This window comes from Amblyraja radiata, chromosome 2 (genome assembly GCF_010909765.2).
Source record: "Amblyraja radiata isolate CabotCenter1 chromosome 2, sAmbRad1.1.pri, whole genome shotgun sequence".
Lineage (NCBI taxonomy): Eukaryota > Metazoa > Chordata > Chondrichthyes > Rajiformes > Rajidae > Amblyraja > Amblyraja radiata.
Window position 1 is genome coordinate 1,446,267 of NC_045957.1, and position 23,950 is coordinate 1,470,216.

The 23,950-nt window shown below is 47.0% G+C and overlaps 2 protein-coding genes across 2 annotated transcripts; both read right to left on the minus strand.

Annotated features, from left to right (window-relative positions):
• Positions 1 to 635: 635 nt before the first annotated feature.
• Positions 636 to 15,476, minus strand: LOC116984017. Its single transcript, XM_033038050.1, has 11 exons — positions 15,366 to 15,476; positions 14,844 to 14,952; positions 14,119 to 14,464; positions 10,572 to 10,732; positions 8,895 to 9,174; positions 8,077 to 8,237; positions 6,581 to 6,860; positions 5,587 to 5,939; positions 4,353 to 4,632; positions 2,135 to 2,412; positions 636 to 919 (listed from the first exon to the last, which is right to left on the minus strand). Exons 1-11 carry the CDS (start codon positions 15,474 to 15,476, stop codon positions 636 to 638), a joined length of 2,643 nt encoding a protein of 880 aa, XP_032893941.1.
• A 109-nt stretch (positions 15,477 to 15,585) lies between these two features.
• Positions 15,586 to 23,933, minus strand: LOC116984028 (fucolectin-like). Its single transcript, XM_033038072.1, has 4 exons — positions 23,927 to 23,933; positions 17,315 to 17,594; positions 16,572 to 16,732; positions 15,586 to 15,869 (listed from the first exon to the last, which is right to left on the minus strand). The coding sequence occupies exons 1-4, from the start codon at positions 23,931 to 23,933 to the stop codon at positions 15,586 to 15,588; spliced, it is 732 nt and encodes a 243-aa protein (XP_032893963.1).
• Positions 23,934 to 23,950: the final 17 nt, after the last annotated feature.

Genomic DNA, 23,950 nt, shown 5'->3' on the forward strand with positions numbered 1-23,950 from the left:
GCTCCGGTTACGAACATGGCTAGGAACAGGATATATAGGTAGCCATGAGCGTCTGAGAGCATCTCTGGAGAAAAGGGATGTGACGTTTCGGATCGAAACCCTTCTTCCGACTGTATGCAGTCTGAGGTAGGGTTTCGACCCGTAACGTCACCTAATGCTTCTCGCCAATGATGCCGTCTGAACGCACACGGTATTCCATATTTGTGTGTATATCTTCGGGTTAAACCACGACCTGCAGTTCCTTTCCACCCATAGGCCGCATTGATTGAGTGGATGCTGCATGATCCTCACTAATCGGCATTGGTTACCTGACTATTGCCACAGCAATCCGATTCTTCATTATTGCATAACTTGAATTAACTTGAATTACAGATTTATACTTATCCTTTGATTAGCCCCACCACTATAGAGGTACGTCAGCAGCTTATATCATTGGATAAGTGGACTACGGCTCTGTATCATTTTCTCTCGCATCTGGATCAGCGGATAATACTTTTAATTTTATGTGCAGTGAGATCATTGTTATCCTGCAGCAACTCCTTTTCCCCCACTGATATTACCATTGCTCCAGTAACAGCGAATATTGCAGAAGAAGTCAACGCTTGTAACTTGAGTCGGCGATTGCTTAAGAACACTTACTGTCTGTTGGAATTACCATCGTTTTCCAGCGAGTCCCCGATGCGGAGCTCTGCTCCTAGGAGCTGGTCCGAGCAGCAGTCCGCTCTGTTGGTGATTCTTACATCTGCCACGTTGTAGCTTTCATGTAGATCGAGTCTCCACCAAGGGGACTTAGATTTCGCGGTGCGCGAGCATGAGCCATGGCTGAAGTCACTGTCGGTGTTCCCGTCATGAGCTAGCTCAGGAGGTGCCCCTTCTTCCGTGCTGGACTGGTACGGCGGTGATGCGTATGCCACCTGTTCTATTGAGTGGAAAACACCTCACTGAGCCGTAAGGGATATATTTAATGCCGAGAGAGAGGAAGATAAAGGAGTTGGTGTAGGGGACGGGGATTTAGATTTATGGATCTTTGGGATCTCTTCTGGCACAGTGGTGTCCTATACAACAGAGACGGGTTGCACCTTAACTGGAGGGGTACAAACATCTTGGCGAGCAGGTTTGCTGATGCTACACGAGAGGGTTTAAACTCGATTGGCAGTGGTAGGGATCTAATACATGACTGATGTACATTGGAGGTTGATTTGTACGTTGACGAGGGAAAAGTTAGTGGACGGAATAGGCAGGTGAAAGGCGGAGAGCGAGGAAGGAGCTTGTGTTGATCTGCACGTATTTTAATGCAAGAGGCCTGACTGGTAAGGCAGACGAGCTCAGTACATGGATAGGTCCGAGCGACAGGGACGTTATAGCCATAATTGCAATTTTGTTAAGAGAGTGGCAGACCTGGCAGTTCAATGCTTCGGGTTACCGGAGCTTCAGGAGAGTTGTTCAGGAGAATTCACACAGAGAGTTGTGAGTCTGTGGAATTCTCTGCCTCAGCGCACGGTGGGTGCTGGTTCTCTGCAGGGTAAATGTTGTGCAAAATACAGGCACGGACATCGCTATCAAAACATGGGGGGGGGGGGGGGGACAATTTATTGGCGGCCGCGTGTGCATGCGCACATACACACAAACACATGAATGCGCGCGCATGTACACACACACGAGGCTTCGGCCGTGGACCCTGTGGGTGGATGGTAACATGGGGGCGTGCGGGGGTGGGCAATTGTCCCCACCTCTCAAAGCACGTGGAGGACGTTTCCCGCCGTCCCCTCCACGATTTCAACAATAGGCCGGGGAACTTTATAAGGCACTGGGTAGAGTGCATTTGGAATATTGTGATCTGTTTTGGATGTGCTGGCATTTTAGAGAGTCCAGCGGATGATTACTAGACTGATCCCATGGATGATTGGATTAACATTTGGAGATCCTTTGACTGCTCCGTGCTTAGTGCTCGCTGGAATAGTATTGGATCTTTGAGCATCTTATTGAAACTTATCGTCAAAGGCCTGGATAACCTGAATGTAGAGATCACGTTTCAGTAGTGGAAGAGGCTGGGACCAGAGGGAACAGATTCAGCATAGAGTGATCTATTTCGTGGCTGTGAATGCCTCAGTGTCTACGACCATACTCAGCCTACCTGTTGGGATATACATTCCAGGTATGGGCGGGTGTTTCGTTCCCTTTACGGACGGGATATGGATGGGAGTTTGCTTTTCCGTCTCAGGTGCGTACGTGGGTTTCTTGGCCTCTTCTAACGGGATATGGATAGAAGCAATTTTTGAAGCGAAGATCTCAACCTCGCACAGGGTCAAGATTTTATCGTGGCCCGGGATGAAGATGTTCACATATCGACCAACACGTCCAGCACAATTGAAGGTAAGTGTCGTCATAGCAACTGAATCAACGGTTACACAACTGAAAAACATGTTTAAAAGTTAATCTCCACTATCTCGATCAAGGCAGATGAGAAAGTCTTTGTTATCCCAGGCCTGAGCTGTTGAACCGGTGACAGGTGCATGGGATGTGGGAGGGGGGGGGGGGGGGGGGGGGGGGGGGGGGGGGGGGGGGGGGCTCCCGTGGCTATTCCGGCATCCTTACCACTGACATTTCCTTTCTTCGCTGCCTGCTGTATCCGCATGCTCATTTTCAGTGACTGATGTACAAGGACACAGAGGTCTTGTTGCACCTCCCCTTATCCTATTCTGATACCATTCCGATAGTAAACTGCATTCTTGTTTTTGTCCCCAAAGTGGATAACCTCACATGTATCGACATTATACTGCATCTGCCATGCATCTGCCAACTCACCCAGCCTATCCAAGTCACCCTGCAGCCTCAACGTTGTGTCATCCGTAAACTTGGAGATGTAACATTAATTCATTCGTCTTAATCGTTAATATATATTGTAAATAACAGGGGCCTCAGCACTAAATCATGCGAAACCCCAATATCCACTGCCTGCCATTCTGAAAAGGACCTGTTAATTCCTACTCTTTGCTTCCTGTCTGCCAACCAGTTCTCTTTCCATGTCAATACCCTACTACAAATCACATGTGCTCTAATTTTGCACATTAATCTCTTGTGTGGGACCTTGCAAAGGCGTTTCTTTAAATCCAGATATACCACATCCACTGTCTCTCCCTTATCCATTCTGCTTGTTATATCCTCAAAATATTAGTCAAGCACGATTTACCCTTTTAAATCCATGCGACTTTGACCGATCCTGTCACTTTTTTCCGAATGCGTTGCTATTACATCTTTAATAATTCACTCAAGCATCTTCCCCGCTACCGATGTCGGGATTAATTTTATATAATTCCCTGTATTCTCTCTCCCTCCTTTCTGAATAAGTGGGGTTACATTAGCTGCACACCAGTCCACAGGAACTGATCCAAATTCTCTAGAACATTGGATTTAAATGTGAAATTCTACTGCCTCGATCATGCAGATGATGAACCGTATCAAAGGTAATCATAGGCCTGTGCTGGTGAACTGAGACACGTTCCGGGGATATGGGGGGATCATACGGCTACTTCCGTCATCCGGCCACTAGATCCCGTTACGAACAGATGGCTAGGAACAGGAGAATATCCGGACACATAGGCGGCCATGCGCTTCACAGAGCATCTCCGGAGAAAGGAATTTCGGATGGAGATCCATCTTCAGACTTAGTGTTCAAGAAGGAACTGCAGATGCTGGAAAATCGAAGGTACACAAAAATACTGGTGAAACTCAGTCTGAAGAAGGGGTTCGGCCCGAAACGTTACCTATCTCCTTCGCCCCATAGATACCGCTGCACCCGCTGAGTTTCTGTAGAATTTTTGTGTACCTTCTTCAGACTTAATTCAGTCTGAGGAAGGATCTCGATCAGGAATGTCATCTATTACTTTTCTCCAAGGATGCGGTCTGACCGCACACGTTAGGCCATATGTCTGTGTATATCTTCGGGTTAAACCACGATCTGCAGTTCCTTTCTGCATATAGGCATCATTGACCGAGTAGATGCTGCATGATCCTCACTCATCGGCATTGGTTACTTGTCTATTCCCACTGCAATCCGATTGTTCATTATTACATAACTTGAATTACAGATTTATACTTGTCCTTGCATTGACCCCACCGCTATAGAGGTGCATCAACCGCTCATGTCATTGGATAAGTGGACTACGGCTCTGTATCATTTGCTCTCGCATTTGGATCAGCGGAGAACAGTATTGAATTAATCTGCAGTGAGATCATTGTTATCGTGCAACAACTCTCTTTTTCCCCACTGATATTATCGTTGCTCCAGTAACAGCGTAAGATACAGAAGAAGGCAACGATTGTGACTGGAGGCTAGAGGTAACGACACTTACAGTCTGTTGGAATTGCCATTGTTTTCCAGCGAGTCCCCGATGCGGATCTCGGCTCCCAGGAGTTGGTCGGAGCAGCAGTCTGCTCTGTTGGTGATTCTTACATCTGACACGTTGTAGCTTTCCTTTAGATCGACTCTCCACCAAGGGTTGTTGGATATCCAAGTGCGCGCGCATGAACCATTCCTGAAATTGCTATCGCCGTTTCCGTCATTGGCTCGCTCAGCACCTGCCCCTTGATCCGTGCTGGATTGGGTCGGCGTTGCTTCGGTTGCCACGTTTTCTATGAGTGGGAAACATAGATACATAGATACATAGAAAATAGGTGCAGGAGTAGGCCCTTCGGCCCTTCGAGCCTGCACCGCCATTCAATATGATCATGGCTGATCATCCAACTCAGTATCCCGTACCTGCCTTCTCTCCATGCCCCCTGGTCCCTTTAGCCGCAAGGGCCACATCTAACTCCCTCTTAAATATAGCCAATGGACTGGCGTCAACTACCTTCTGTGGCAGAGAGTTCCAGAGATTCACCACTCTCTGTATGAAAAATGTTTTTCTCATCTCACCTGTGACCTCCTGTCATGGACAACTCACTCAGCCGTAAGGGAGATATATAATGCCGATGGATTTCGACGTTCTATCAAGGTTTTGATCAGCAGTGAATGTATTTAATATTCGTATATCTTTTGTGTGACCATGTGAAGCGAGATGTTGTAAAGACACTTGTTTATACGATACTGTCAAATCTTACTTTATGTCAGTGCATTGAATCCGCATACTAGAGCAACAGGCAAAGTAAACACTATAACAGATTGCATGATATGATGTTACAGTGTATTTTCTGTGTGGCTGGGGTCAAGGAAAGTGCGTTCACGTCACGGCCCTGTTTCCACCAATCTTTCCACCACCACGCACAAGAAGCACAAGAAACGACAAGACAGACACCATTGTATGCAGATGCCGAGAGGTGTGCTCAGCTCTGGCTAAACAACTTCGAATCTTGTGTGTGGACTCGGAAAGAAGAAGAAGAAGCAGTATGGCTATAGAACATATCCAAAACCGCACTGACACCGCTTAAATTTATCGGGATTGCACCAACTCAAGGGAGGATCAGTCAGTGGTCTGATAGCGGGCGGATACTCTTCAAGAGTGTTTCAGTACGTGTGCAATTCGTTGGTGCGTGGCTGATATTAATCAGCATAAAGTCCCCTGCCTGAATGGATGAGGGCGTGTGTACCTGGTGTCGCAAGCACTTTATTCGTAGACATGATGAAGTTTGGATACTGCTCGGGTCCAAGACTATCGAGTAAAGTATGAATATCAATGTGTGGCTTGCTGAGAAAGGCGCTCATGTGCTTCAGCGGGAGACTCGTTAAAGTAAGTTGTGGGGCTGCGTACAACCAAAGCCTCAGCGGGAACTTCAACCTACTTTTTCCATATAAGTCCGGGAGTTTTGAACCAAAGACCTCAACATCGCACAGAGTCAAAATTTTATCCTGGCCTGGGATGATGATGTTCACATATCGACCGATAAATCCATCACAATTGAAGGTCAATGTCGTCGCAGGAACCGAATCCACGGTCGCACAGCTGAAAAAGAAAAGGTTTTAAATTTGAGACTGCAATGTTTCCTTCATGAGGAGCGTGACAAAGGTTATCGTAGGTCTGTGTTGGAGAAGTGGAGATACGTTCATCGGATGTGTGGGGAGGGATGTGGCCTTATGTAACCCCCCCCTTCCTTCCCACCCCAGCCCAGCCCCCCCCCCCCCCCCCACCCCTCCCCACACACATACTTGCTCATCTTCCAAACCGATAGGTAGGCACAGGAGAGGATCCGTATACACAGGTAAACTTGCATGGGTAGATACTGTATGATTCCTCACGCATCGTCATTCGTCACATGAACATTGCCACTGCTATCCGACTACTCGATATCACATAACTTAAATAAACTTAAATTGCAGATATATACATCTCCTTCAATTGATCCCACCGCTTTGGAAATACGTCGGCAGCAGATGCTACTGGATAAGTAGTCTCCGGCTCTGTCTTATATTCTCCCGCATCCAGATCGGCGGTTATTCGTTTTAGCTTTTTCTGCAGTTAGATCAGTCTTAACCTGCAGCCCCTCTTTTTTTCCCACGCACATTATCATTGCTCATGTTAAAGCGGAATTTGCAGAAGATGACAACGTAGCTGAATAGAGTCGGCGTTTGCTTCTGGATACTTACAGTCTGTTGGAGTTACCATCGTTCTCCAGCGAGTCCCCGATGTGGATCTCGGCACCTTGGAGCCGCTCCTTGCAGCAGTCTGCTCTGTTGGTGATTCTTACAACTGACACGTTGTAGCTTTCCTTTAGATCCACTCTCCACCAAGGGTTCTTAGATTTACGGGTGCGCGTGCATGAACCATGCCTGAAATCGCTGTCGCTGTCACCATCGTTGGCTCTCCCAGCACCTGCCTTTCGATGCGTGCTGGATTGGATCGGCTGTGCTCCAGACGCCAGATTTACTGTTGGGTGTGAAACACCTCACTGAGCCGCAAAGGGAATATATAATGCCGAAGGGTATTGGTGTTCTATCAAGGTTTGCAACAGCAATGTATTTAATTGATATTGGTATTTCTTTAGTATAGTCAAGTGAAGGAGAACCACTTGTTTATACTATACAGTCAAATCACACTGTATATCAGTGCATTGAAGCTGCATACAGGAGCAACATGTAAAGTACCAGACAGTAATAGATTGCATGATATGATATTACATTTTGATAGCTGTATGTAGCTGAGACCGATTGGAATATCGGGATTGCATTTAAACTTAGGGAGTGCCAGTTGGCAGTCTCATAGCGGGGGGATACCATTCAGTGGGTGTGCAATTCGGTGCTCCGGGAGCCAGGTTTGTCGTTGGGTGGTAGACAACTTACAGAGCCGACGGATGTGAGCCTTTTATCAAGGTTTGAGTCGGCAGTGTATTATTTTAATATTCGTTTTGCTTTAATGTGGCCACGTGAAGCGAGATGTAGTGGAAATCCAAGTGTATTCTACTCATCAAATCATACTGTGTACCAGTTCAATGGGCCGCACAGAAAAGCAACAGGTAAAGTTGAAAATATAGAATAGGTTGCATGTTAAATGGTCGGGGTTGCACTGCTACTCAAGCGAGGATCGTTCAGTAGTCTGATAGCTGGTAGATAGTCTTCAAAATGTGTTGGAAGTATTTGAAGATTTGCAATGCTGGTTTAAAACGAAGGTAGACACAAAATCCGGCGTAACTCAGCGGCATAAGCAACGTCTCTGGAGAGAAGGAATGCGTGACATTTCAGGTCGGGACTCGAAATGTCACCCATTCCTTTTCTCCAGAGATGCTGCCTGTCCCTCAGAGTTACCCCAGAATGTTGTGTCTATCTTCAGATACTCTTCAAAAGCGTTCACTGGGGTTGGTGCGCAGCTGGTGTTTATCAGCATAAAGTCTACGGAATTAATGGATGAGGGTGTGTGCAGCGAGTGTCTCGTGGATTTAATTCACCTACAGGATTATGTTTCAACAATGCTGGGTTCAACGACTGACGATTAAATGAAGAATGGGGAAGAGCAGTTCTTTGGCAAAGCCGGTACACGTCTTCCGAAAGGTAGTTGTACTCAGACCTTATCAGCGGGAGACTCGCTCAAGCTCATCTAAACTGTGGGGCTGCGTGCAACCACAGGCTCAGCGAGAAGTTCAGCCTACCTTTTGCAAGTGAGGACGAAAGTTCTCTACCAACGATCTCAACCTCGCACAGAGTCAAAATTTTATCCTGGCCTGGGATGATAATGTTCACAAATCGACCGATAAATCCAAAACAATTAAATGTCAATGTCGTCCCAGAAACGGAATCCACGGTTCCACAGCTGAAAGAGATGAGGATTTGAAGGTGAGACTCCACTCTTTCGATCATGCGGATGAAGCACGTGCCAAACGTTATTTTGAGCATGTGCTGGTGAACTGGTGACCTTCCCGCGATGTGGGGAGGGGGGGGGGGGGGGGGGGGGGGGGGAAGGGGGGGGGGGGGTGGAGCACCCACGACTACTTTCTGCATTATACTCACTTGCTCCGATCCCGAACAGCTTGCTCGGAGCAGGAGAGTATCCGGATACATAGGTAGCGATGTCTGGGTGGGTGTTCTTACTCACTCACGCATAAGACTTTGTAACATTGAATAACAGTAATCCGATTGTTCAATAATACATAACTTAAATTACAGATGTATTCATTTCATTTTATTGACTCCACCGCTATAGAAATACGTCAGCATCTCATGCCTTTGGATAAGTGAACTAAGGATTTATGCCATTTGCTCTCGCACCTGCATCAGCGGAGCACAGTTTTAGCATTTTCTGTAGGGAAATCAGTTATAACCTGCAACATCTCTCCGTTTCCCTCTCATGTTATCATTGCCATTGTAACAGTGGTATTTGCAGAACAGGACACCGCAGATGAATAGAGCCGACGTTTGTTTCTGAATACTTACAGGCGAACGGATTCCGCGATTACTTATGAATACTTACAGTCTGTTGACATTGCCATCGTTCTCCAGCGAGTTCCCGATGCGGATCTCCGCTTCTTGTAACCAGGCCGAGCAGCAGTCTGCTCTGTTGGTGATTCTTACAACTGACACGTTGTAGCTTTTCTTTAGATCAACTCTCCACCAAGGGTTCATGGATTTCATGGTGCGCGCGCATGAACCATGCCTGAAGTCGCTGTCGCTGTTCCCGTCATTGGCTCGCTCCGCACTTGCCCACCGATAGGTGCTAGACTGTGCTGCCGGTACACCCACCGCCACGTTTTCTGTTGGATGGAAACACCACACAATGAGCAGATTAATTACCGACGGACGAAGTCTTCCATCAAGGTATGGATCAGCAGTGTATTTCATTGAAATTCGTATTCGCAAGTAAAGCGAGATGCTATAGAAACACGTCTTTGTACAACCATACTGTACATCGGTCCCATAAAGCCGCACGCAAGAGCAACCGGTAAATTGGTAAAAATAACAAAGGAATGCAAGATATGGCGTTACAACCTGATAGCTTTGCGACTATTGAAAATAAGTCCAAGAACTGCATTGAGGCAAATCATGAGATCGAAATTGCACTACGCCTCAAGGACATGGGCGGAAATCCCGGGGGTGGGGGTCCCCTCCAAGCTTTGACAGCTGGGGGACAACCCCTGCCACGTTTTGCAATCCGGATTTTTAAATGTGACAAAATAATCTATTAAAAATCTCCGCTTTCCGCGAGACAGTGGTGTGGGACTGACGATTGGACGAGAGAGGCGTCGGCAGCAGGCAACGGGGTGCGGATGGGGTCATGATGATTCAGCGCGATGATTGGAGGAGGGTGGTGTCGGTCAGAGGCGGAAGTTGGGGCGTTGGGACTGAGGATACAGCGCGGTGATTGGAGGAGGGAGACGTCCTGGTGGAGCAAATACCATAGTGCAGAGTTTGAATAGGCCCGTTCGCGGGGCATTTCATGGCCCGGCGCGGCTTAAAATCGGACGCGGGTTCTTCCATCGCCCCGCGTCAAATTGCTGCATCGAGGCGATCGAGGCTCCCGATGTTGAAGCGCCCGCCTGGCGATGGAAGATCCCGCGGCCGGATTTAAACCGCGCCGGACGTTGAAAGGACCTGCGAACGTGCCGATTGAAGCCCCACGATTCGGGGCGGACGAAGCTGCTGTTGCTGGAGTTGAAGTCGGGCACCAACCAAGTCAGCTCCCGATGTTACCGTCCACAGGGCCCACGGCCGAAAGCCTCCGAAGTCTCGCGTGTGTGCGCGTGCGCGCGCGGCCGCCAAGAGATTGTGTCCCCCTCCCACACCATGTTTGATAACGATGTCCGCCCCTGATTAAGGGAGAACCGTTCAGTGGTCTGATTGCTGGCAGAAACGCTCAAGAGTATTTCAATAGTTGTATTCAATTACTTGATGCGTGACTGGTGTTTATCAGCACAAGATCTCTGGACTGAATGAATGGGGGCGTGTGCGCCAAGTGTCACATGGATTTCCTTCACAGACGGAATCATGTTTGGACAATGCTTTGGTCCAAGACTGGTGATTAAACAAAGACCGAGAGGGTGTAGCTTATTGCGAGAGACGGTATGGGGCTTCAGGATGGTAGTTATGCTCAGACTTCATTTCTGGGAGTCTCCCTCAACAAACCAGTGCTTCAGCGGGACGTTCAGCCTACCTATTCCAAGTAATGACGGAAGTTTTGAACCAAAGATCTCAACCTCGCATAGGGTCAACCTTTTATCGTGCCCTGGGATGATGATGTTCACATATTTACCGACAAGTCCACCACAATTAAAGACTAATGTCATCAAGTGAACTAAGTTGACGGTTCCACAGCTGAAAGAGAAGATGTTTAAAGTTAAGCCTGAACGAACTGGATCACTGGGGAAGAGACAACGTGTCAAGTCTTATCATAGGCCTCTGCGGGTGAACAGTTCACGCGTTGTGGGGGAGGGGACGGCACGGTTACCTGCGGATTTTTTGCAGAGAGATCAATCTTACCCTGCAACTTCTCTGTTTCCAACTCATTGTAGATCTGCTCCACCGAATACTAACACACATATGTTACAAACCACTCGGATCAATAACCAATCTGGATTTTACCTTACAGTCACCATATATTACTAACGCTTCCAGACACTAGTCGGCCAGTCGGGATGTGGTCGCAGTGGTGACAACATGCAGTGTAACTTTACTATATGCCAATAAACCTGTTGGATTGTTACTTGGAGTGTCTGTTATCAGCTCTGAATGGTGTCAGAGTTTGCTGGCCCATTCTGCCCCTAGTTTATCTGGTTTATTTTCTTTGTTCCCCAGTAGTTTTTTTCTCTTTCCCACTTCATTATGGCTCAATCGTTTAAAAAGCCCAACCTCCTGGGTTTCGATGCCGACCTCAGTGAACTTTGGCGGATTTTCGACAAGGATTTCAACGTCAACATTCGGGCTGCCCATCGTGGAACAAGAGCAAACAGCTGCTGTGCTTCTCAATGTCGCGGGGCTGCCCGATCCAGCTCAAGCTGTGCCGTATCTTTGTTGGAATTTGTCGGAACCTGACAGCTCCAGCCTAAACATAAATTCTCTATCAGAGATTTCATGCAACTACGCGAACCCCAGTCACATTCCAAATCAGCAACACTACTGCTGTGGCAAAGATGGACACTGGGGCTCACTGTAATGTTACGTCTCTGGCTGAGTTTTCCAGCGTCAAGAATCCTGAAACTTTTGTAAACACAAAAGCCTTGTTAATTCTTTTCGGAGGGGGACAGGTTCACTTAATTGGCAGGGTTGGCCTGCATTTCCATCTAGCGACACGCGTGCACAAGCTGAACGTTTTCCTGTCCCAGGAAAGGTAACAACCCTGTTCGGTATCGATGCCTGTCAGGACCTGGGATTGGTACGCTTAGCAGAAGAGATGCACCAACCTTTCTCTGACCCAGATACCACCGAACAGATTTTTGCTCAGTACAAGGAACTCTTTGACAACAAACCTGGCAAACTACCCCTTAAGTACTCTATTGTAACCGACCCTGACATAATGCCCGTTGTTCGCGCCCCTCATAAAATTCCGCATGCCTTGCGTGACAGCGTACAAAGCTAACTTCAATCAATGGAATTATTAGGCGTCATCGCTGCAGTCAACGACACGGCCACCAAGAAAAACAAAGACGAAATACGAATCTGTATCAACCCCAGATATCTGAATACTGCGATAAAGCGCCCGCACTACCAAATACGCATAATAGAAGAGGTAGTGGCACTCCTGGGCAAAGCGATTGTGTTCTCTGTTCTAGATGCCAAAAGTTCATTCTGGCAAATCCCGTTAGAGCACAAATCGTCTGAACGAACCACTTTGGCCACACATTTTGGCCGCTACAAGTTTCTGCGAATGCCCTTTGGCATCAACCCCGCCAGTAAAATCTTTCAGCGCACGATGTTCGCAGGACACCCTTGTGCCATTGTTGTCGATGCCTACATTGTGATGATGGTGTCTTACCTTCCCACGGAGTGCCTGGCCATCTTGGCTGCCCAGCCAGCAGCCGATGACACCACACAGTCCCTATCCTCGATCATCTGGCAGGGCTGACCCAATACACAGCACAAGGTATCTGTTGCCATTCGCCCGTACTTCCAGGACGGCGTGATTGTCAAGGGACACAAGACGATCATTACAACTGCTTTATGAGACATATAGTTCGACTCTGTCGACGGGGGACATCCCGACACCAAGGCAACCATACTTCGAGCCAAGAGCATGTTTTTCTGTCCCGGAATCACCGAGCTTATACGGGAGAAGGTGGACGCCTGCACGATCTCAAGTAGCCTGGTGCCCCAACAACCTTAGCAGCCGCTTCTCCCTCACCCAATCCCTGTCTTACCATGCTCCACACTGGAAACATACATTTCCGAATGGGGTGGTAAACAATACATGGTTCTGGTCGACACGTACTCTGGCTGGCTTGAGATCGATCTGCTTCTCAGCCCCATTTCTGCAGTGGTGGTTCAAAAGCTAGCGCGAAACTTGTCAAGTCACGCGGCAGCCGTGAAACTCATGTCTGACAACGAAAACCATTTCACCACCCAGTACTTCAAAAAAATTGACCAACGATGGGACTTTCGTCACATTACAAGCAGTCCTAGATGCTCTCAATCGAACGGGCTAGCCGAGTGGGAAGTCCTGAGTGCCAAACATGTGATAGAAAAATCACACTTGGCAAAATCTGATGTTTACCTGGACTTGCGCAACTTAAGAAACATTGCCCGCGACCCAGTGCTAGGGTCCCCTGCGCAGCGCCTCATGTCAAGGCAGCCCCGTACAACGCTGCCCGTACCCAAGCAACTACTACAGCCACAGGGTTTCAAACCATCAGTAATTCAAGCACAGCGTCAGCATAAGCGCGAGATCCAGAAACACTCGTACGACCAAACGAGCAGGCCACTCGAGCCGCTGGCAAGCGGTCAATCTGTAAGGCTTCAAACTGACAAAGGACATGGACGCCTTGTTACAATCACGTTCATACATGGTCGATTCTAATGGAGGGAATTTCCGGCGAACCCGTCAACACCTTTTGCCAGTGAATGAACCGCAACCTATGAACCGTATCCAGATGTTCCTGGACTGTGTCGCCGTATAACTGGTACTCTCTGTTCCTCGGCCCAGCGTCCGTTTGCGGAGTATGTGCCCAGCATGTATCCTTCCTTCTCCCCACCACAGTCGATGTCCCGCCCTCCAGCCTCCCCTCAGCCGTGTCACGGATCTCCGATGCTCCATCAACCCCGGGGTCGTATTTGCAAACCTACCCTTGGATACTGAGCTTAACCTGCTCCAGTGCTGATTTTATTAGACGCCAGTTAAACTTGATTAGTTGTATCACATATGTATTCGTAGTTTCGTTATTTTCTTAAATGGAAAGATGTAGATCTGCTCCACCTGATACTAACACACATATGTTACATCACTCGAATCTATAATTCAGTCCTGGTTTTACTATACGGTCGCCAAATATTACTAACGCTTTCAGATACTAGTCGGTTAGTCGGGATGTAGTCACAGTGGTGACATCATGCAGTGTGACTTTAGTATATGCCAATGAACCTGTTGGATTCTTATTTGGAGTGTTTGTTATTAGCTCGACACATATGTTATCACTGCAACAGCAACCGTGGAACTTGCAGAACATGACAACGCAGGCGAATAGAGCCGGCATTTGCTCCTGAATACTTACAGTCTGTTGGAATTGCCATCGTTCGACAGCGAGTTCCCGATGCGGATCTCGGCTCCATTGAGCCGCTTCCCGCAGCAGTCTGCTCTGTTGGTGATTCTTACATCTGACACGTTGACGCTTTCCTTTAGATCGACTCTCCACCAAGGGTTCTTAGATTTCATGGTGCGCGCGCATGAACCATGCTTGAAGTCGCTGTCTCTGTTCCCGTCATTGGCTCGCTCTGCAATTGCCTTTCGATACGTGCTGGACTGGGTTGGCAATGCACCGACCGCCAGGTTTTCTGTTGAGTTGGAAACACCACACTGAGCCGCAAGGGAGATGTTTAATGCCGACAGATGTAGGCCTTCTATCAAGATTTGTATGAGCAGTGTATTTCATTGATAATCGTGATGCTTTTTTATGGTCAAGTGACGCAAGATGAAATGATAACCCTTATTTGTACCATACACTCATAACATACTGTACATCTATGGAATGAAGCCTCACGCAAGAGTCTTCATCAAGTGCCTCAGAGACTTCATTCATAGATAGGATTATATTTGGACAATGCGAGAGTCCAAAACTGGAGAAGAGCAGAAAGACGGTACATGACGATCTTCATTTCGCATACATTATCAATGGAAGAATCACACAACTATGCTGGGGGGGGGGGGGGGGGGGGCGGGGGGGGGGGGGGGGGGGGGGGGCTGTGCACAACCAGAGCCTCAGCGGAAAGTTCCGCCTACCTTTTCCAATGAAGTACGGGACCTCTGTACCAAAGATCTCAACCTCACACAGGGTCAAGATTTTGGCGTGGCCGGGGATGTTGATGTTCACATATCGACCGACAAATCCCTCACATTTAAAGATAAATGTCGTCAAATTAACCGTAGCAACAGTTCCACAGCTGAAATAGATGAAGATTTAAAGGTGAGCCTGCAATATCTCATTCACTGCGGTCGGGGCCTCGTGTCATGCGTTATCGTAGGCCTGTGCGGTTGAAGTGGTGTCACTTTCATGGCATGTGCTGGGCCCCCGCGTCTACCTCGAGCATCCTTGCCGCTATCTCCCCAACAAGTAACTCGGAACAGGGAAGGGTCCGGATACATTGGTCGCCTTGTCTAGGAAGGAACTCCATGTTCCCTCACACATGGGCGTTGGTTACCTGAAAATTGCACATGCAATCCGATTGTTCAATATTATTTTTATTGAATTAACTTAAATTACAGGTATAGTCGTCTCATTTTATTGAACCTACCCCTACAGACGTGCGTCACCAGCTCGTCCACCGAATAAGTGGTCTGCGGCTCTGTATCAGTTTCTCTCGCATCTGGATCAACCGTGATAGTTTCAGTTATTTCTGCAGTGAGTTCAGACATAGCCTGCAGCTTCTCTCTGTTTCCCACATGTTACCATTGCAACAGTGCCAGTGGAACTTGCAGAACACGATCACGCAGCTGAATAGGGTCGGCGTTTGCTTCTGAATACTTACAGTCGGTTAGAATTGCCATCGTTCTCCAGCGAGTTCCCGATATGGATCTCGGCTCCTAGGAGGCGAAATGAACAGCAGTCTGCTCTGTTTGTGATTATTACATCTGACACATTGTAGATCTCTATTAGATCGATTCTCCACCAAGGGTTTGTGGATTTCCTGGTGCGCGAGCATGATCCACTCCTGAAGTGGATGTCGCTGTTACCGTCATTGGCTCGATGAGCACCTGCCCCTGCATACGTGCTGGACTGGGTCGGCCGTCCTCCGGACGCCACGTTTCCTGTTGAATGAGAAGCACCCCAATGAGCCGCAAAGGAGACATTTAATTCCGACGGATGGATGCCTTGTATCAAGCAATGAATCAGTAGTGAATTTCATAGATATTCGTATTGCTTTAGTATGGTCAAGTGAAGCCAGATGCAGTAAAAACCCTTGTTTGTGCTATCCAATCAAAATCATACTGTACAACAGTGCAACGAAGCCGCACACAGGAGCAACATGTGAGGTAGAAACGGTAATAACATAATGCATTATGTGACAATATGATGTTATGTTCTTACGGTTTACGGTTTTTCAAATGTCCAAGAACCGCAATGAGGCATGTTAAAATATCTGGATTGAATTACAACTCAAGGGAGAACCGTTCAATAACCTGAGAGCAGGGAAGTACTATTCAAGTATGTCCCAATCGTCGTGTAATTGGTAGGGGCGTGCCTGCTGCTGATCAGCACAACGTCACCGGATGAATGATGAGGGCGTGTGCACTCTGTGTCTCGGGGATTTCACTCATAGAAAGGATTATGTTTGCACAATGCGAGGGCCCAAGACTGGCGATTAATCTAAGAATGGCAAAGAGTAGAGCGATAGGAAATACGATTCTGGGCTTTAGGAAGGTAGTTATCGACAAACTTTATCAACTGAAGACGTTCAACTAAGATGATATGCGGTATCCAAGCAGTGCTCAGCGGGAAGTTCAGCCTACCTGATCCAAGTAACGACGGGAGTTCAGAACCGATGATATCAACCTCGCACAGGGTCAAGGTTTTATTATACCCTGGGATGATAATGGTCACATATCGACCGACAATTCCACCACAATTGAAGTTCAATGTTATCAAAGAAACTGAATCCACGGTTCCACATCTGAATGAAATAAGGATTTAAAAGTGAAACTCCACTATGTCGATAACTGCGGATGCGACAGACGTTAACGAAGGCCTGCGCTGGTGAACTGGTGACAGGTTCATCGGATATAGGGGGCTCCCGCTGCTATTCCCAGTTTCCTGCCCACTTGCTCCTGTCCCGAACAGGTAGCTGGAGACAGGAGAAGATCCAGATACATAGGTGGCCTTGTCCGGGGAGGGAGTGCATGATCCCTCACCCATAGTCACTGGTTGAACAATCCCGTTGCAATCCGATTACTCAAAGTTACATAACTTGATTTATCTTACATTACAGGTACATTCATCTCATTTTCTAGAACGCACCACCACTAGAGGTACGTCAGCAGCTCATGCAACTGAATAAGTGGGCTACGGTCTGTATCATTTTCTCTTGCATCTGGATCAGCGGTGCCCAGATTTCATTTTGTCTTCAGTGAGACCAGTCTTAATCTACGGCATTCCTCAGATTCTCACTCATGTCATCACTGCAGTTATAACAGTGGAACTTGCAGAATAACACACCGCAGCAGAATAGAGTCGGCGTTCACCTCTGAATACTCACAGTCTGTTGCGATTGTCATCGTTCGACACAGAGTCCCCGATGCGGATCTCGGCTCCTTGAAGCCGATCCGAGCAGCAGTCTGCTCTGTTGCTGATTCTTACACCTGACACGTTGTAGCTGTGTATTAGGTCGACTCTCCACCAAGGATTTTTGGATTTATTGGTTTGCGTGCAAGAACCATGCCTGAAGTTGCTGTCGCTGTTACCGTCATTGGCTCGCTCAGCAGTTGCCCATTGATACGTGCTGGACTGGGTAGGCAGTGCTCCGAACGCCACGTTTTCTGTTGGATGGGAAAAATCTCTCTGAGTCACCAGGGAGAGATGTATTGCTGACTGATGCAGTTTGACGGGATAAAATCAGGTTTGCACTGGAACCCAACAGAGGGGAATCAGAGTGTACCTCCAAGATGCTTTCCCGGAACAACTTGCAGTGCCGCCTAACGGGGAAAATGCAATTCTGGATTTAGTGTTCTGTAGTGAACTGGGTTTGATATTGGAGCTTAAGGTAAAGGAACCTCAGAAAGTTGCCGACCACAATATGTTATAATAAAGAACCTGAAATTTGACAGGAAGAGGATGCAATTGAGCGGGTTGGCTTGAATACTCTGGAATTTAGGGGGATGAGAGTGCATTTTATTGAAACGTATAAGACACGCTAGAGGCATGATTTTTTTCCCAGAACCAGGGGGCACACGTTAAGAATAAGAGGAAGGCCATTTAGAAAGGAGATCAGGAAAAACTTTTTCACACAGAGTATTGTGAATTTGTGGAATTCTCTGCCCCAGAGGGACCAATTCTCTGGATTTTTCAAGAGAGAGTTAGATAGGGCTCTTAAAATAGGTGGAATCAGGGGATATGATGAGCAGGCAGGAACGGGGTATTGATTGTGGATCATCAGCCATAATCACAGTGAATGGCGGTTCTGGCTCGAAGGACCGAATGGCATACTCTTGCACCTTTTGTCTATTATCTATTGAAATCAAATGTGTCGGTATTAGAACTTAACAAATGGGACTACCGAGGTATGAGGAGGTTGAATGGAAAATGACCCTCGCTGGAATGACGGTGTAACTGCAATGGCACGAACTTCTGGGAATAATTCGGAAGATGCAGGATATTTTCATTCCAAAGTGGAAGACAGATTCTAGAGGGAGACTGAGGTGACCGTGACTGACAAGGGAAGTCAAGGACAGCATTGAACTAAAAGAGAAGGCATGCAATAATTCAAAGATTATGGGGAAGCGAGAGGCTTGGGATATTAAGAGTTTCTTCAGATATATATATAATGAGAAAGAAGCAAGAATGGAAGTTGAGCTGCAAGAAAATGATGCAGGGGAAGTGATAATGGGGAATAAATAAATGGCAGTGGAATTTAATAAAGTTTTGCAGCAATCTTCACAATAGAAGACACCAGTAACGTGCCTGAAATTCAAGAGTGTCAGGGGGTGGAAGTTAGTGATGTGTCTAATACTAAGGAGTATGTCCTTGGGTCTGAAGGTGGATAAGTCACCTGGACCGGATGGACCGCACGCGAGGGTTGTAAAAAAAGTGAAGTTAGAGATTGTGGAGGCATTTGTGGTGATATTTGAAGAATCATTTGTGTCAGGAGTGGTTCCAAACGAGTACACAGTTGCAGTACACAATAGTGGGAACAATAGACCGGTTAGTCTAACTCAAGTGGCTGGTAAGACTACATTACATTACAAAGGATGAGGTTACGGAGTACGTAGAAGTTCGTGATAAAATATCCGACGTCAGCATGGTTTTGTGAAGGGGAGATCTTGCCTGACGAAGCTGCTCGAATTATTTGAGGATGTAAATAGCAGGCCAAAGGAGAGTCAGTGGATGTTGTTTACCTAGGTTTTTAGAAAGCCTGTGATAAAGAACCGCACGTGAAGCTGCTAAGGAAGATGAGAGCCGATGGTACAAAAGGGGGGATACTAGCATGGATAGCAGTTTGGCTGAATGGCAGAAAGGCAAAGACTGGCAATAAAGGGTTGACTGCCGGTGACTGGGGGAGTTCCACAGGGGGCGCTGCTGGCGCGTACAATATTTGAAGTGTTCGTACGGTATACCCAAAATGTTTATTGCCATGTCCAATCGGGACTAAGAACGGCAAAGGCAATGCAATCATTTATTTCAAGAGGACTAGAATACAAAATGAGGCCGTAATGCTGAGCCTCCACAAGGCGCTGATTCGGGCCGCAGTTGGAGTAATGAGAGCAATTTCGGACCCCATTTCTAATGTAGGATGTGTTCCAGAGGGACACTAATGAAGGAGGGTCCAGAAGAGGGTTACGAGAATGATCCCAGGAATGAGTGGGTTAACCTAAGATGAACGTTTGATGGTAAAGGTCTCCATTCGCTGGAATTTAGAAAAATAAAAGGGGACCTGGATAGACTGGATGCGGGCAGGATTCTTTCACTTGTGGAAGGATCTGGGATCAGAAGTCGTAGCCGCAGAATTAAAGAACGTTCCTTTAGGAAGGAGATGATGAGCAACTTGTTTAGAAAGAGGGTGTTGGATCTGTGGAATTGATTGCCCAATTGATTGCCCAATTGATTGCCACATCAATGGATATCTTTTTAAGACAGAGATAGATTCATAATTAGTACGGCTGAAGAGCATTCACCGTACGGTACGAAGAGCATTCCATGTTACAGGATGACCAGTGGCCGAGGGAGTAAAAGCAATCAGCTAAAGGAGCTAAACCTGCACTTTCACAGATTTCATGGAGGGACCTCTGCCCACTGCTTCCCGACAAACTCTCACCCTCAACCCTCTGATCCACTTGCTGTGCCCTTTCTGTGTCGCTCCTGACCATCAAGGCCGAGTAAGTGAGGGCCATGCAAAACTATGTTCCCCTAGGACACTCCATGCATGTACCAGGCAGTATTGCGGAGTACTTAACAGGTGTGGGACCAGCATTCTGGCAGGCTGGTTTGCCACTGCTACACGGGTGGTTTCAAACTGAATACGGGGGGTGGGGTGTCGAATGGGATAGTGGAGGATGGAGTTAAAGGGAAAGGGTTTCTTAAATGTGTGAGCGTAGATACAGAGGGGTGTGAAATTAGGGTAGAAGCAATAGGTAGCAAGGTGAAAAGTAAAAGTGGCAGGCCGGCAAATCCAGGGCAAAAATCAAAAAGGGCCACTTTTCAGCATAATAGTATAAGGGGTAAGAGTGTTGTAAAAACAAGCCTGACGGCTCTGTGTCTCAATGCAAGGAGCATTCGTAATAAGGTGGATGAGTTGAATGTGCAGATAGCTATTAACGACTATGATATAGTTGGGATCACGGAGACATGGCTCCAGGGTGACCAAGGCTGGGAGCTCAACATCCAGGGATATTCAATATTCAGGAGGGATAGACAGAAAGGGAAAGAAGGTGGGGTAGCGTTGCTGGTTAGAGAGCAGATTAACGCAATAGAAAGGAAGGACATTAGCTTTGAGGATGTGGAATCGATATGGGTAGAACTGCGAAACACTAAGGGGCAGAAAACGCTAGTGGGAGTTGTGTACAGGCCACCTAACAGTAGTAGTGGAGTTGGGGATGGCATCAAACAGGAAATTAGAAATGCGTGCAACAAAGGTAAAACAGTTATAATGGGTGACTTCAATCTACATATAGATTGGGCGAATCAAATTGGCAAGGGTGCTGAGGAAGAGGATTTCTTGGAATGTATGCGGGATAGTTTTCTAAACCAACATGTAGAGGAACCAACGAGAGAGCAGGCTATTCTAGACTGGGTATTGAGTAATGAGGAAGGGTTAGTTGGCAGTCTTGTCGTGCGTGGCCCCTTGGGCAAGAGTGACCATAATATGGTTGAGTTCTTCATTAGGATGGAGAGTGACATCGTTAATTCAGAAACAAGGGTCCTGAACTTAAAGAAAGGTAACTTTGAGGATATGAGACGTGAATTGGCCAAGATAGACTGGCGATTGGTTCTTAATGGGTTGGCGTTGGATATGCAATGGAAGACATTTAAAGACTGCATGGATGAACTACAAAAATTGTTCATCCCAGTTTGGCAAAAGAATAAATCAGGGAAGGTAGTACATCCGTGGATAACAAGGGAAATCAGGGATAGTATCAAAGCGAAGGATGATGCGTACAAATTAGTCAAAAAAAGCAGCATACCGGAGGACTGGGAGAAATTCAGAGACCAGCAGAGGAGGACAAAGGGCTTAATTAGGAAAGGAAAAATAGATTATGAAAGAAAACTGGCAGGGTACATAAAAACTGACTGCAAAAGTTTTTATAGATATGTGAATAGAAAGAGATTAGTTGAAACAAATGTAGGTCCCTTGCAGTCAGAAACAGGTGAGTTGATCATGGGGAACAAGGATATGGCGGACCAATTGAATAACTACTTTGGTTCCGTCTTCACTAAGGAAGACATAAATAATCTGCCGGAAATAGCAGAGGACCGCGGGTCAAAGGAGTTGGAGGTAGTGAGTGAAATCCAGGTTAGCCGGGAAGTGGTGTTTGGGTAAATTGAATGGATTAAAGGCCGATAAATCCCCAGGGCCAGATAGGCTGCATCCCAGAGTACTTAATGAAGTAGCTCCAGAAATAGTGGATGCATTAGTAATAATCTTTCTAAACTCTTTAGATTCTGGAGTAGTTCCTGAGGATTGGCGGGTAGCAAACGTAACCCCACTTTTTAAGAAGGGAGGGAGAGAGAAAACGGGGAATTACAGACCAGTTAGTCTAACATCGGTAGTGGGGAAACTGCTAGAGTCAGTTATTAAAGATGGGATAGCAGCACATTTGGAAAGTGGTGAAATCATTGGACAAAGTCAGCATGGATTTTCAAAAGGTAAATCATGTCTGACGAATCTTATATAATTTTTCGAGGATGTATCTAGTAGCGTGGATAGGGGAGAACCAGTGGATGTGGTGTATCTGGACTTCCAGAAGGCTTTCGACAAGGTCCCACATAAGAGATTAGTATACAAACTTAAAGCACACGGCATTGGGGATTCAGTATTGATGTGGTTAGAGAACTGGCTGGCAAACAGGAAGCAAAGAGTAGGAGTAAACGGTTCATTTTCACAATGGCAGGCAGTGACTAGTGGGGTACCGCAAGGCTCAGTGCTGGGACCCCAGCTATTTACAATATATATTAATGATCTGGATGAGGGAATTGAAGGCAATATCTCCAAGTTTGCGGATGACACTAAGCTGGGGGGCAGTGTTAGCTGTGAGGAGGATGCTAGGAGACTGCAAGGTGACTTGGATAGGCTGGGCGAGTGGGCAAATGTTTGGCAGATGCAGTATAATGTGGATAAATGTGAGGTTATCCATTTTGGTGGCAAAAACAGGAAAGCAGACTATTATCTAAATGGTGGTCGACTAGGAAAAGGGGAGATGCAGCGAGACCTGGGTGTCATGGTACACCAGTCATTGAAAGTAGGCAAGCAGGTGCAGCAGGCAGTGAAGAAAGCGAATGGTATGTTAGCTTTCATAGCAAAAGGATTTGAGTATAGGAGCAGGGAGGTTCTACTGCAGTTGTACAGGGTCTTGGTGAGACCACACCTGGAGTATTGCGTACAGTTTTGGTCTCCAAATCTGAGGAAGGACATTATTGCCATAGAGGGAGTGCAGAGAAGGTTCACCAGACTAATTCCTGGGATGTCAGGACTGTCTTATGAAGAAAGACTGGATAGACGTGGTTTATACTCTCTAGAATTTAGGAGATTGAGAGGGGACCTTATAGAAACTTATAAAATTCTTAAGGGGTTGGACAGGCTAGATGCAGGAAGATTGCTCCCGATGTTGGGGAAGTCCAGGACAAGGGGTCACAGCTTAAGGATAAGGGGGAAATCCTTTAAAACCGAGATGAGAAGAACTTTTTTCACACAGAGAGTGGTGGATCTCTGGAACTCTCTGCCACAGAGGGTAGCCGAGGCCAGTTCATTGGCTATATTTAAGAGGGAGTTAGATGTGGCCCTTGTGGCTAAGGGGATCAGAGGGTATGGAGAGAAGGCAGGTACGGGATACTGAGTTGGATGATCAGCCATGATCATATTTAATGGCGGTGCAGGCTCGAAGGGCCGAATGGCCAACTACTGCACCTAATTTCTATGTTTCTATGTTTTACTCTAGCTTAGATTCAACGTGACCCTGAGCCGGGAGAGGGCTCCTGTGATATGGAAGACGTCAGGTCTCGTTCCTGTAAAAAAAAAGATGACGCGTTCCACTTACTCCAATGACTACAGGCCGTTGGCGCTGACCTCAAACATCACGAAGCATCTGGAAAGGCTGGTGCTTACTCACTTGCAATCCCTGGTTAAACCAGGGTCCCCTGCAGTACGTTTACATAACAAAGGTGGGGATTGAGGACTCCATCATCCTCCTGCTCAATTGTTCCTATGCTCACCAGGATAAACTGGGAAGCAGTGAAAGACGTGTTTCTTTGTTTCTCCAGTGATTTTAACACCATCCGCCTACGAAGCAAACTGACGAAGATGCAGCTGGATGCTCCATTGGTGTCTGGGATTACCAACTACCTGACTGGTCGACCACAGTATGTCCGGCTACAGAACTGTGTCTCGGACATGGATGTGAGCAACATATGGCCCCAGAGGGGAGGTTCCTCTCTCCCTTACTGTTCATCATGTACACCTCGGATT